Raw genomic sequence first — 15977 nt, 5'->3', positions numbered from 1 at the left:
AATTTGGAGTTCTCAGTTGTACCAGATTATGTGTTAAATATTCAGCATGTGAACAAAAGCACAGAATGACTTGACTCTTTTCTGGAGAATATACTATCTTAATAAGATAGGATTGTTTTTCCCACCCAAGAGTGAAAATGTGCTTACACTCCTGAATAATGCTCAAGTTGAGAACATTAAACAAACTTGAATCTAATACATTAAAAGTTATAATTGAATTTATGTTATTCACTTATTTTTCTTTGTAGATATGACTTATTAATTTCTATTAAATTTGAAGGTCACTAAAACTTAAATAGATATTCATTTAATAAAGATGGAGGGTAAATTGAATCTATTTAATATATTCAATGTATAGTACCATCAATTAATTTAAAAATTGTTGAGATAATGAAAATTGAACTTGCTAAATTTTAGTTGAAGATAAATATGTAAAATGTCTGGGGATAGTAAATAGTTCCAGGTTACTTGATTTAATAACAAGTAGTCTCTAAGTGAGTTAGGGCAACTTCACTGGAAGGTGATAGAGATGTTTTTCATGGCTGAGAGCAGTTGCTGTGTTACTGTGACTATCTTAACCTCTCCCAGCAGAGGAGAAACAGTTATCACCTGTTTGTCGTTGATGGCTTTCTCCTTATTTCTGGCAGAATAGGTTTCTTCTATTCATAGGATTTCATTATTTTTAGTAACAAGGAAGTTCGCTTCGTGGAAAGCAGCCTGCCTTGGAGCTTAAACTGGTTGAAATATCTTGAAGTTTTCTGAAAATTGCAGGGTGTGAGGGGGAATACATTTCTATCATTTTCCGATGACAGTTTTTACATCACTATTATTTCTAGTCAGGTAATAAAATTAGTTTAATATTTTTCACTATGAACCAAATTCACACATAAAAACTTAATTTATAGCTATACTAGATTAAGAAAACATAACTTTGAAGTGTGTTAATGCAAATCAACAAGCAAGTTAATTATTACTGAAATCAAGGTTCCCCTGAATTAACTCTCCTGAGATTTTATCTAAATAAATTATGCTTGTGTTTAGTTTTGGGCGCTAGACTTTGGACTGATGCCAACTACAGGTGCAAGTTTGCTGTATCATTTGGTTTTTATTATTTTGTTTTAAAATACAGTATTATACAATTGGGTTATTGATATACACTAAACAGAATTTTACCATAAAGGGCATGTTTTTCCCTTCTTTTTTCATATAATTAGAGACTTATGGTTTATAATTAGTTCCCAGGAAACATGACAACAGATATAAAAAGAATATGTTAGAAATTTCTTATTGGAATCTAGGTTTCTGTTGAGTCTGGTGATAGCAAATTTGGAAACCAAAGTTCACATTTTATTCTTTGCTAAATATGACTAAAATTTAAAGAAGGTCTGTTTGTTCTCATGTTTCTATTTTCACTTTGTTCTGCATTCCCAGCCTGTGGCCGTGGGTTCTACAAATCCTCCTCTCAAGATCTTCAATGCTCTCGTTGTCCAACCCACAGTTTTTCGGATAAAGAGGGCTCCTCCAGGTGTGACTGTGATGATGGGTATTACAGGGCTCCATCTGACCCACCGTATGTGGCATGCACAAGTAAGTTCATAATTGTAAAATAAGGACTTTCAAATCCCTTCCATTTGTTTGTAGTATTGTGACATCATTGAAATAGGCCTGAAATTTATGAGTACATTCCACAAACTGATGAGGCTAAACAATAATATAAAAGAGATACATCTTACATCATCATCAGTGTAAATTTCATGTCTGCCAGATCAAAATGCATTTTAATCATATTTTACACATGTATTCAATAGGAGTAATAAATAAAATGTAAAAGTTATTTGAGTCTTGCATGGCTGTGAAATGTTATTAGAAAGTAATGGTTTCTGAATTAAAATTTTCCATCACTAAATAGGGCAAATCTTATATCTTGGTGCTTCAGTTAATGAATGTTTGAGAGACTCAAATCCAAAGCCAATTCCAGACATTACTATAAATCATTCTTGAGCAGATTAAGAATGAATGGATGTATTCTCTGTTATACGGTTAAAAGGCAAAGTATTTTTAAACAACTGCACAACTGTTTTTTTAAGTGCATTAACTGTTCTTTTTTAATAGCTTGGAAGAAAAATAGCTAAAGACCGTGGCAAAATGACAAAGACAGTTGTTATCCTGTTTTCATTTTGACATATTAAATAGAAAATAAATAAGGCCTCTTGCCAAGTGAATTCAAGAAGGCTTTTATTCAGTTTCTCTAGGAAAGGTAATGAAATGTTTATGTGCAAGAGAGCATTTCAAGTAGTTTTCTGTATGGTGATTGAGCCACTAGCTTAATGCCCCACGTGGATCCTTTAGTTCATTTTTGTTTGTTTTTTGTCTATTTTTGTTTATTTGCTTATTTTTGGTTTCCAAAGGGCCTCCATCTGCCCCACAGAACCTCATTTTCAATATCAACCAAACCACAGTGAGCTTGGAATGGAGTCCACCTGCAGACAATGGGGGAAGAAACGATGTGACCTACAGAATACTGTGTAAGCGGTGCAGCTGGGAGCAGGGCGAATGCGTTCCCTGTGGGAGTAGCATTGGCTACATGCCCCAGCAGACTGGATTAGAGGATAACTACGTCACTGTCATGGACCTGCTGGCCCACGCTAATTATACTTTTGAAGTTGAAGCTGTAAATGGAGTTTCTGACTTAAGTCGATCCCAGAGGCTCTTTGCGGCTGTCAGTGTCACCACGGGTCAAGCAGGTATGTTTCTGTGTTTGTCTTGACTAAGTGAAAAATGTGACTACATAAGTGAGGTCTCTCGCTTAAATATCTCGTTAACTTGGCTCTACAGAACTTGATTATTCCAGCTTGTTGATTATTCACACCTTTAGCTTTTCTTTGCTATTTCTTCTGTTGCCTGTTAAACCATTACTAGACTAATTAACATCTCCTCCAGAGATCTGGCAGGAGAAAGAAAAGGGGATAAATTGTAAACCAATTAAGACTGCTCTAAGAGGACCAACTCTATTAAGATCTAGGGGAGGAGAGGGAAAATATTGGACAAAATAAGATGTAGGATATTTCTTGCATTTTTTATTTACCTTTTTGTGTGCTACGTGCTTATGATTAAAATCTACAGGATAATCAGGAATGAAGGAGTTGGCTTCAGTGTCTCACATGGCGTTAACCAGTTTTTTACCACATAAAATGTTATATTTGTAATAGATGGCAAGTCTGCCTTAAAATTTGCATGAGGGAATTTTACATTCCTCACTAGATTTGTGATCATATGGATGTCTATAGTATTGGAATAAGTACTTGAGAGATCTCATGAGGCTTTCAAAATAAATGAATTAAGAAATATAATAATCATGATGATTATGAACTGGGTAGCTTAGCCTAAAAGCAGTTTTCGCTTATTTTCTTATTGGCATTTAAGATGCCCTGCTGGGTCATTCTTTGCTGTGGTAAGTAGGTTTTGGAAAATATAAATTGGGAAGGAAGCTTCAAAAATTGGAGACTTTCTAAACCTTTAGAGAAATATTATTATTGGGGGAAGTTCCAGAAACGGAGGGCTTTTTCAAACTTTTGAAAGTTCTTGCTGCTGAAGGGTGATGCTATGCAGTCAGAGTAGCCAAGTGCTATGTCATCGTCATTAATAAAATTGGACCTGCACTGGAGTACTGAGTTGTGTAAGCATCGTAATAAGCTTATAACAAGGTCTTCTTGATCTTTGGCTAGCTGTCAACAGTCAATATTATCCCAAATTCCTGGACATAGACTAATCTATTCTTCCTATCTATGCCAATTTTAATAAAATGTTACCTATTTAAATCATATCTGCACAGTGAAGCCTATGCATGTAGTCTCATGCTTACCATTTTGAACAGATTAGTGGGTTCCTATTCCAAAGGTTTTATTTTGATGTTTATTTAAAAGGCTATCGCAAATCAGATTTCTTACGTAAAAGCTGAAGTCTGGAGGTAAAGCCACATAGAAACTTTTAGATCTTCAAACACTGGACAAAAGGAAGCAACTCATAACTGATATTTGGATTGATTCATTTTATTTAGCCTTACACCATTTGCCATTCTTTTATAATGCTGGTGTTAGTAGATGTTTTTACTTGTTTTGCTTTATATTGAAATTTGTCATCGTAACGTTACAGTGAGTGGGTTTGAAACATTTTAGGTTCATGATTATGACACTAGAGCTATCTTTGGAGGCATTAATAAAAACTCTTAGGTCTGCTGAGCTAGAATAACTGCTTTATTCTTGCTGATAAGAAGTAAAAGAAGGGATATTTTTATTTATTTTTTAATACAACCTAAAGATACTGAACTGATACCACAAATAGAGTTTGCCAGGTAGGCCACTTTGGGGATCTGTTTCCATCATCTTTAAATGTCCATTGTTTAATTGTTCAGGTTAATACTACACAGCCTAAATAGGTCATAGATATTCCATAAGTTCCTGAATCAACTATCTTATAGTAGTTGCGTAAAATGGCTTTGTCCCCTTGATTCTCTTCCGGTTAAGAGCAAACCAGGTTTGTTTGGTTTTGGGGGGGAGGTAATTTAAATGTACAAAAATTAGATTGCTATGATTACACAACTATGTAAATATACCAAAAATTATTGAATTGTGTGCTTAAAATGAGTAAATTTTATGGTATGAAAATGATACCTCAGTAAAGCTATTAACATTTTTAAAAGAATAAATATAATAAAGTTAAAAAGCAAACTAGGTTTGTACTTTTATATTAAAATATTAATTCACAATTGCCTGGTCCCAACTACATCTCAAATACTAAAAACCCATGAATTTACACTCAGCTTTTTCTGCTTTCAAAAAGAAAAGCATTAATAAGGCAGCAAACTGTGGTAATTTTTAAAGTTTTAATTTATTTTTTAACAGAGGAAATTTAGGATATGTTAGTGACTATTGTTCAGTTAAATTTGTACCCATTCCCCCCACCCCATCGTCAATATTTTTGCTTTTTCTAAGGGGGGAATGATTTGAAACTTTGTCCATGTTTATGACTATCCGTGGAAACCTGCCATGATCCTTAAAATTCTCATTCTGTGTTAATCAAACAGCATCACCTCCCACCTAGTTTATGCTGCAGTCACTTCAATAATGAATTTAAGGATCTCTGGTCAGTTATCAGTTATCGCTCATCAGCAATCCACTGATGCCTAGTACAAAAAGAATCTGCAGGTGTCTGGGCAAGAAGAGAGGGTAAGGATGGAAAATCATCAGGCAGTGTTTGAAAGGTAGTGTGTACTTTGTAGTTCCTTTTCTATTAAGTTTGGAGTCTGGAGCTCAGGACCACCCCCCCCGTACCAGTGTTTGTGGAAATGGAAGTACATTGAAGACCCCCTTGTCCTTTCCTCAGGGTAGCAGTAGGGTTATTGGTGTTTAAGGACCTGTACCCCAACCCCTGTTGCCACTTATGAGGTATGTGCTGTTGGGTGGACCGCAAAAGTTCTACATGAGTAAGATGGAAATAAGATGGTATCTATCTTCCTGCATTATCCTGTTAAATGAGATATTGGAGAAAACTTAAAAACTTTTTATTGTCATAAAAATGTTATTGCAGTGAGTAGCGTAATGAATGCTGATTAATCCTCTTTTTATGTAACTATGAACCTGTCAAGGCAAAACACACTAAAATCTTTACCTATTGCCATGTGTCCAGGGTGGGGTGTATAATCGAGGCAATTATGTGTTATAACATTGCAGGAGGGAGAAATTCATTTTTTTAATCTAATCACAAGTTATCTTAAGACTGAGGTTCTTATTTAAACCAATAATTAGCTTTAAGATGAGATGTTTATAGAGAAGCCTAATACGTGATATTCATATTTATATAGTTTTCGTATTTACTTATCGGGAACATATTACCTACACAAGCTGGCTGGAATGTATTCTTTTTGTTTTTGTTTTGTTAGGAATGATATTGACCTATTAAAGGTGAAGTCACACAGATCAAACTTAGGTACATTGGAGATATTAAATATATATATATATATATATATATATATATATATATATATATATATATATATATATGTAAGATGGAAAGCACATGCATTTGATTTATGGCATTATGATCCTCATTCTTCCTTACAGTGGAAGGCTCCGGGTAATTACACAAGTGTTCTGAAGAGGTAACTAAATTCTACTTTTCAAAACATTAACCGAGCCAACTGTACTGAGTAGTATATGTTAAGCACTGTGCAGGATGCTGAAGATAGGAAGGCAAAGAATGGTCCTATCCTTATGAGGAGCTGTTACTATAGCAGATATATATTAATTTATACAACTAATGATAGGACACTTGACTATAATGTGATGCATGCTATAGAACAAAATTAGGAACAAAATACAGAACCCCAAAGAAGGAATGATTCATTCCATCTGTGGAAAAAAGGGGAGTCCTCACAGAAAAGATGCCAATCAATCTAGAGCTTTAGAATGGATATGGTTTTGCCAGAAGGAGGACAAGTAAGTCATATTCTAGGCCCTCAGGCGGACCTGTCCCATGAAAACATAATCATTGCCACTGCATTCCTTCCACAGATCAAGTGCATTAACACACCAAAATGGGCTGCAGAAAAGTTAGTAAAAACGAGTCATCCTAAAATTACTGTCTCTGTCTGTAATACCTTCATTCACTGTGGGATCATTTAGACAACTAGATAATTTTTAACTTTTTTAGAAAACATAATATAAAATTATAATATGTGATCTTTCCAACAAACAGACTTAAAAGACTTAGTCATTATTCTTCAGGTCAGTAATCATGTTATGTTTTTGTCTTTACCATCTAACACAGTTCTTTCTCTGTTCCTAATGTCGTGTAATTAATTCCAGTAAGGAAACTAGTCACACACAAGAAAAGTTAAATGATTTTACGGGAGTGAAAACACTCAGACGTGAATGGAAAAGGCATAGGATTTGATATTTGATGACATGATAGCTTCGTGTTAGACAAATTATTTCACCTCTTTAACTTGAATTTTCTCCTGAAATAGGATCATGTTACTTGACTCCTCATATTGTGAAAAAAAAAAAAAAAACTGAGCTTTTAGCTTAATACCTGTTATACTTGTTAGAATAAAAACAAAGTGTTTTTGTAAGTGTGTTATTGTACTACAACAATGATAATAATAGAAGTAATGATAAGGGTTACAAGTGATTGAACACAATACAGTTTTGGTACTTTTTAAATGTACCAGGTACACGGAAAGTGTGTCAAGTTGAGTCACTTAATGTCTGTGGACTCATGTAGTCCTCCTAAATAACGGAGAGGTCTGGGACAGAAGACCTCTAAGAGCCCATCTTATGTCCATAATTAAATGGACAATCATAATACAGTACAAACTATACATTGCACAGTGCAGGGTTGACTGCAAATTATTGATAGCTGAGTAATATGTGTACAGATACTATCATTTTTGATGGGATCCATGACTTACAATGCTGTAGAAAGCACTGGGAAGGAATTAAGGATGAAAACTGGAACCTCTTGAAAGAGGATATGATTTTCCAAATTGGGCTCCCTAGAAAGCAGACACTGATGCAGATTCCTTGCAGGAGTTGTGTTAGGGCATGTACTTGGCATCAGCACCATCTGAAGAGAAAGGAAAGGAGCAGGACTGAGCAGAAGGGAAATTGAGCCATAATGCAGTCTCATTGGGATTCTCGGCCAGCTCCATGACAAGCTCTCCACCCATAAGGGACCTTCAGATTGTCCCAAGTTGAAGAGATAGTGGCAGCCTTTTTTACCTCTTTGTCGTACAGACACTGGCTGCAGACTCCTCTAGCAGGCTCCTCTAGGAAGGTGTCATTTTTCAGACAAGGAAATTCTAAAGGGCAGCGGGGAACTGAGGTTTGCTTTTGCGCAGCTATCTCAGCGGCTAGCAAATATGTTCTTCATTCCTTCACCAAGGGTAATGGGGACCGTCCATCATAACATCCATTACATAGAGTTAAATCATGCCAAAGGATACAAGGGGCAAAGTTCAGAGTGTGTTTAAAGAATAAGTGGTAGCAACTGGATAAATAAAGATTTGTGGGAAGAACTAATGGGAAAGTTTACTTTTAGAAAAGAAGAACTTTCTAATGGAGGGAGGAGATAGTGGGAACTGGATGTTTTTGAACAGAAAAGTTACGTAACTGACCCTGGTTTACATCTTAAACTTTTGTGTATCTTCCACAGAACATTTGATGTATTCCATATAGCAGTTTGTTTTAAAAAAAAAAATTCTCCTGCTTAGCCTTGATTCCTCTGGAAAACAGATATATAGAAAACATTTTCTGAAAATATGAGAAAGTATCAGCAAAGTTGCCATTTTGAGGCAAAATTTCTTAATGTCTCTACAAAGATATCATATAGAATCTCTCTCAAAAAGAACTATTTTCTTTTTCTCATCATCAATTTTGTCGTATTTGGATGAATGGTTTATACAGCACTTATATACATATTATATCATTAAAATTTGAAGTAAATTTATAAAGTTGGTAAAACAAGTATTAATACCATTTACAGGTAAAAAGTTGAAGCTTAAACTTACCAGTGTCACATGGTAAGTTATAAAGTGGCGACCCAAATTATTGTAATCAAGTATACCCCTTACCTCAGAATTATTATGCTCTGTAATCTTCTCATGGACTGCTATCTTAAAGAATTTAGCTCTACAGTCCTTTACATGGGAATTTGCAGATTGATTTAATGGTCTGGTCATAAATTACTCTTCAATGAAAAGGGGACCTCCTAAGAAGTTTTGTTTCCCGAGGATATTAATAACACATATAATCTCTGAGAGGGAGCATTGGTAACTATAGTATTTGCCTCCTGGCTATGATTTTATTACCCTTCTTTAAGAAACTTCAGAAACATCCCTTCATATCTTAATGGACTAATTTCCCTTATGTTTTCAAATCATATTTGAAATCATATTTCAAATCTTATTTCTCTGTCAAAATTAAGATTGGCTTTCAGTATTCCCTTTACTTAGATTTATGATGTTTACATAATGTTCCAAATGAAATATAATCATAGAGTTATATGATATAACATTATACATAAGCAAAATTCTACAAAAAAGAGACAATACCAAAAGTCATTTCCTGTATTTGTCTGAAATATCTTCACCCACATTTATTAATGTGACTCAACTGTGATGATTTTTCTCATAAGTTAACTCAGATCATCTCTTTTCAATGATTTTAAATAGTAGGCCATCAAATTATGTGTCCTTTAAGAAAAACCAATTAATTCCATTTAAGTTTATATATTTTGAGATTTCTTAATTTTTTAAGGGAACATAATGTTAAGAAAATAATATTTTCTTGTTTGAGAGCATTTACTGAGTAATATTAAAAGCAGCTATTGCCATAAGGTGAAACAAGATATAAATGCAAAAAAAAACCAACAATGACAAAAAATGTGTGGAAATAGTGTCAATGTTATTAAAACATGCATACATACATACACACACTTACGCAGTCTGCAGCAGAAAAATCAACTGAATGTGATTCCTTTAACAGTAAACCATTCAAAAATGCATTTCTGTTTCTAGTTATTTTATAAATCTGATGTATCTGAATGGCATAGCAGAATTCAGTCATGCTAATTTATACCAGAGGGCATGACATTTTAGAAATTTTATGCTTTGCTTTGCAAGTAGGAGCTTTAGACTATGTTACTGAAATTTAATTCTTTATAAAATATTTTTGTGACACCACTAATTTAAAAATATACATGTAGATCCATTTACAGTTTTTCTTCAGTGATCAGTAATTAAAATATATATATATAAAAGATTTTTTTGGATACTATTTTAATAAAATTTTCATTATAGGAAATGCAACCATGCGATATAAGTACTGATAACAAGTATTAGTGACTACTTGTTGACTATTTAGTATGTGCTGATCACTTGACGTGTAAAGACCCATATGCCTACACAGTATCTTCACATCCCAAATTCAAAATGAAAATTTGGGAGAAAATTATGTCTTTTTGTGATCTGATCTTACAGTAAGTAACTCATGCATTTCCTTATAATATTTTTCACATATTATGTGTGAAATGTTTGTCTTCCCTGTTAGAATTCACAGTGTAAAGAAACAGTGGCATCTTTGGTCTTATTCTCTAGCCTCTGTAACATATTGGGCCCAGGGTACATGCTTAGTAAACTTGTTGAATTAAATTCATAAATTCATTGCTTATTGTCATGTAAAGAGACTTTCTAAGATTATCAAGATTAATACATAAAGGATTAGTGAAATTCAAATGCATTATAATTTTATTTAAATTATGCAATGAATATATAAGATAATGATTTGAAGTATAAAAATTTTGTGATTTGTTCTTAAAGCTATAGATATACTTAAAATCTTAAACTGAGTTTTTGTCCATAACTTGATATTTAAGTAGAGATTTAGAAAAAAAGCTTAAAATAATCTTATTATGAAATATTAAGATACAAGTCACATTTAATTTTGAAAACTTTTATAATTCTTCATATTTTGAAAACCTGCAGAAGGTCAAATTAATTTTTTTCTTTTTGGACTACTATTTTAAGCACATGACACCAGCTTTTTATAGCTTATTTTAATAGTTTTTTCCTTTGTGTAGTTTTGTAACTGCTTAAGACTATAGCACATCGCTCTTCTATGATTTTTCTTGATTAAAATATATGTAAGGAAATGCCTGTAAGCACCCGTGTTCTCACCCCACACCTTCATCTTCATCCCTCCTTCTTGTTCTTCAGTCTCAGTATCTTTGTAAGTTGTCATATCCACCCTTTTCTGATTTTATAAATATTTGTAGTGAACTATCTATGCTTATGTTGTCAGGGTGACAAGTTGATCTGCATACTATTGAATGGAAAGACTCTGTTAACGTTTGAAAGAAATCTAGTACGTTTTAAGAGTCTCTTGTGTTTTCATTTCAATATATCTTAATCTTTTCTCAAACTCTTTGATCTCAAAATTGCTGTTTTGTGGGTAATGATATTTAAGTGGGAAGAAGGAGTTGATTTGTGCAATAACTCAGTTATAATACTGCTGTGGACTGAACTGTGTCTTTCCCCAAATTTTTATGTTGAAGCTTTAACCTCAGTGTGACTATATTTGAAGATAGGGACTAAAATGAGGTAGTTAAGGTTAAATGAGGTCATAAGTTTGGGGCCCTGATCCTACAGGATTAGTGTCCTTACAGTAAAAGACACCAGAGAACTGGCTCTCTCTCCATGCACATGCAGTGAGGAGAGGTCAGTGAGTACATAGTCAGAAGGTAGCTATCTACAAGCCACAAAGAGAGGCCTCATTAGAACCTGAACCCTACTGGACCTTGATCTGGGACTTTCAGCTTCCAGAACTGTGAGAAAACTAATTTGTTTTTTTTTAAATACCAAACCTATGGTATCTTATTATAGAAGCCTGAGTAGAATAATACAAATACTCATCCCTGAGATAGTTTAGTTCCATCCTATTATTTTGAAGGAAAGTATTTATTTTCCATATGCATGAAGACAGCTAAGGCATGAACACGTTTTTGTGAATAGGTCAAGGAGTGGGAGTTGTAGGCATTTTATGCATTTCTGTGATTTTGCTCCATCAGAAAGTACTAAATTTATTTAGTGCAATGCATTAGTAAGTGCCAGAAAGACCAATAGTAATATTTTGCTTTTGACATTAAAAACATTCTGTTTTTTAAACCAGAGCCAATTCATTATCTCATAAATTGTAGAAGGTGCTACACTGATGGTAGCAGAACATTCAATACAAAATAAGTTATGAGTTTTGTCCCTGAATATTCAAGCTTGAGCAAGTTTGTCGTATTCTTGGCAATTTTAAACTAGCAATTTCTACATGATTAAGAAGTGACTGCAGTTTCAGGATTTTCTAGTGAAAAAAATTTTATAACTCTATGTTTTGGATATTTAAATTTGTAACTTGTTAAATTTAAGCTTCCTCTAAAGAGACTCTTCAAAAAATATGACTACCCATTAGGATCATTATCCTGGAATAGTCCATAGTGATGGAATTATGTAAAGTAATTCTTATTATATATGCATTGTCCTTAATAGGAGATCCTTCATTTTGCTACTGTCAGTTTGTAGAGATTATAGATAATTGAAAATATAGCCACTAGAATATTATTTATAAAGAAATAGCTACTTTACTTTTAAAGTCAAGAAGTTTGTTCAAGTGAGATATAGAAAATCTGTTTTAACTGAAATGTGACTAACCAGACCACCTGCTCTTTACTTTTAGGGAGCAAAAGATACAAAAAACAAGTTAACAGTATGGACTGATGTAAAATATGCAAAATTTTTTCAGGTTACAGTCTTGGGTCAATATATATTGAATCCATTCTCTTTTTCTGGAGGTATTACATAATCATAAATAATAAAACAGCAAAATATATGTAGTATAGTAAGATTACTCTGCTAAGAATACAAACTAACACGTTTGTGAAAGATTTTCAATATGAATTGAATCAAGAAGTGATTTTTGGTTGATCCTTAGTTGACCAAAACTGGTTACCTGATTTACTTGGTGGTGTTCCACAGTACAAAAAGGTTTTGATCTGTGAGTTGCTTGCTTAGTTCTTATAGAGAAAACTGTCATAACCATTGTCCCAAAGGAATAGCATTATGAAGACAGGCACAGTTTCAGAAAAACTTCATTTAAGCGCAAGAAATCAATAAGCTGCATTTCGGAGAATGAAAAGTCAATGGATGGTAATTTCATACATTATTCATGTATAGACGAGTATATATAGTGTGAATTGGTAGTGGTGATGATGATGATGATATTGATGATAAACATTCAGTGAAACTAATATAATGTTGTATGTCAATTATACCTCAATTAAAAAAAAAACGGATTTGAATTACATAAATAGGTCCCACCCAGTCCCATCTCCTACACTGTGCTACACCCAACTATACACATCATTTTAAGCCATGGATGAGCTGAGGGGCATAGCTTTGAGACAGGTAGGAGATAGTTTTTAAATTGACAAGCATTTAGCTCTGTTTTCAGTGCCAGTGTTACGAGAGAGTAAATGTTGATTATTTTATTCCTTGCTTCACTGGTGATGAATTGAAGCAAATTTGATTCAGACAAGCAACCTGGTGGAATGATGCAGAACCATCCACAAAAACATCTGTACTAATCAACCAATGCAGTAAATTAGAGCTACAAGGAAAAGACATTGATCCAAGAGAATCATTAACAGTTTTAACCAACCGGTCTAAGTTATAGGGTAAAGGAGAGAACACTATCAAGATCTTGCTTTTCACCTCTGTCAATTACTACTGCAAAAACCTGATTGCTACTTGTTTCAGTTCAAACTGTTTTATGACTCTGGTTCCCTTTATGCTATTGTAAGCAAGAAACAAGGATTAAGAAGTAAAAACCCCGGAAAAATTATCCAAATCTCCTGCACTCCATTTACAAAGGAGTCAGTCACAAAGGGAGAGATAATTGCTGCAACTTAACAAAATAATCAGGGAGAAGGCAGAATGGATGATATATGTTCTGTGACAAAGCACGGGGCAGAGATGTGCATGCAGTCCTGTGGTTGCTTGCCTTATTTTAAGACACAAGGACTAGAGAAGATCCGTGAAAAACAATTAGCGTAACTTTAACGCACACAGTTCTTAATTATCCACAGCATGCTGACATCAGATAATTATTGTCCCAAATTTTAATAATATTTGATCATAACCTCAGCATATAGAAAAATGAAGAACACTGAGCATAGCATTCATAATGGCAGTCATGTATTATAGGATAACAAATGCGAGGATACTGGTTAAGCCATATCCCTATTGTATAGTTTATTCAAATGTTGCTAATACTCTTAAACACAACACCCTTAGCTCCGGTTACATTAGGCTGTTACATGTGATCTGATGTATCTACAGACATGTATATGGACAATTATAACTATATGTATGTTTTAACTTCATACATTTTATGAGCATATATACATTCCTAAATGAATGGATTTTAGGATGTTGGTGAGACTTAAAAGTTATAGGTTTGGGAATCATAACCATAGATGGCGAGTTAATGAATAGCCTTTTGGGGGAAAGAGGAGGTGGAGCTAGAATTTAAAAGTTTGAGAGAGAACTGGCAGAATATCCAAAGCACATGACAAAAATCAAAAAGGAGTACCCGGACCATTTGGATGGGAGGGCTGTCACAGTAACCAAAGAAGGAAAATTTCCTGAGTCAGCTGAACATAGAATCAAATGTCACAGGAGGTCAATAGAATGGAGACAGAAGAAAGTCCATTGGATTTAACAGTTTCAAGCCATGAGACAATTTTGATAGACAACTTGGGGCAGAGAATGTCATGATCATATTTGTCATGGTTCAAAACAAAGCCTCACAATATGACATATGGGGCGTAAGTGCTCGGTGTTGGCTGAATTGAAATGTAATTACTTTTTATGCTGATTTCATACAACATTTATCAGACTGGTAAAGACTCTAAGATAGGGGTTTCCCTAGTGGCGCAGTGGTTGAGAGTCCGCCTGCCGCTGCAGGGGACACAGGTTCGTGCCCTGGTTCGGGAAGATCCCACATGCCGCGGAGCCTGTGCTCCGCAACGGGAGAGGCCACAGCAGTGAGAGGCTCACGTACCGCAAAAATAAAAAAAAAGACTCTAAGATAGATGATGAGTCTGAATTTTGTTTGAAAAAAAGACTGCCTTTGTTCTTTTCTAATACATTATTGTAACCTTGTTTTCTCCTTGTTTTGACATCTCATCCTGTTTTCACACATCCCTGACATCACTAAGAACCCAGATTTGGCCTCACATAAATTTCATTGTTAAGAACTCGATAATCTCAGAAATAGAGGTCATAAGAGAAAAGATGTTAATTCTGTTAAGATAAACTATGCATTTATCATTCTTAATATAAAATGTTGCTTAATTATTATACTAATATATATTTTCTTCATATAAAATAAAGTATATATAGGTATAGATATAGTTACATTTTATGTTATGCTTTTTGTTTTCTTAGTTCTTTTTCTCCGTAGTTTCTTTGCTTTCCTCAGACATTTTAAATTATGCTCCATATCACGTGTTCATCTATAAAAATGTAGAACTACCTAAAAGTTTGGAAGCTTTATTCTTGCTATTTTTCTGTATGATAATACTAAGCCTTCACCTTTTATTTTGAGTCACATTTCCTTTATCTTTAAAAATTGCATAAACAACAAACAGAAAGCCATGATGCTATTTCACCAAACCTTGGGAATTATTATGATTTGTAAGTCTGCATTAAATACTGGTGTTATGTTTGAAAAGATACTAACTGACCTCCTTTAGACTGCTGTCTGACTACTTTGATGTTTCATTATTTTCTTCAATCCAGAGATGAAATGGATGAATGGATCTTAATTATAGTGTCCTGGTGACTCTTTTTTCAGACAATTTTTCTGGACAAGCATCAGCTAATCTGACAAATCATGAACAGTTTACTTTATAGTTTGGCTGGGATTAAGTTACTAACTGGAACCTGCAGGGAACATAAAGAACAGTGTCTCCTGATAAAATGCATTGGATGTTTACCATGCCTGTCTTCAATTTTAATCAGTAACCTTTAGGAATGGAGAGCTATAAACAGATAATTCTCTGACAGATGTGTTTTTATATGTTCATCTATAGCACTTCAAACAAAAACAGGCCCTGTGTATCAAATTTACATATCTAAAATCTTATTGTGTCTTTGCCTATGAAAGCTACATAATTATTTGCGGGGTTTTAATAGTAAATCAATATTTACATTATTATTTAAAGATTTTCATACACCAAAAATCTTTCAACTTTTATGCTGTTTTTTATTTTTTCTGAGACAGTGATTGGTTGTTTTTGTGAATTTCATATGCAGTCTACTAGATGACATGGTTTTCTTGTTCAGCATTAAGTTTGTTTTTGTAGACAAGAAA

At 33.9% G+C, this 15977-nt stretch overlaps 1 protein-coding gene across 5 annotated transcripts in view; it reads left to right on the top strand.

The window, feature by feature from the left end:
* Window positions 1–15977, top strand: part of EPHA7 (EPH receptor A7) — a 164375-nt gene that overhangs the window by 57370 nt on the left and 91028 nt on the right. For all 5 annotated transcript variants that reach the window (XM_079939997.1, XM_079939996.1, XM_079939995.1 and 2 more), the window contains exons 4-5: window positions 1432–1587; window positions 2409–2744. In XM_079939997.1, the coding sequence (XP_079796123.1) occupies window positions 1432–1587; window positions 2409–2744 (492 nt within the window). The remainder of the gene's footprint in view (window positions 1–1431; window positions 1588–2408; window positions 2745–15977) is intronic.

This window comes from Stenella coeruleoalba, assembly GCF_951394435.1.
Source record: "Stenella coeruleoalba genome assembly, chromosome: 12".
In the NCBI taxonomy this organism is placed as follows: Eukaryota; Metazoa; Chordata; class Mammalia; order Artiodactyla; family Delphinidae; genus Stenella; species Stenella coeruleoalba.
The sequence above is the reverse complement of the archived record's forward strand: the minus strand, read 5'-3'. Positions and strand labels throughout refer to the sequence as shown.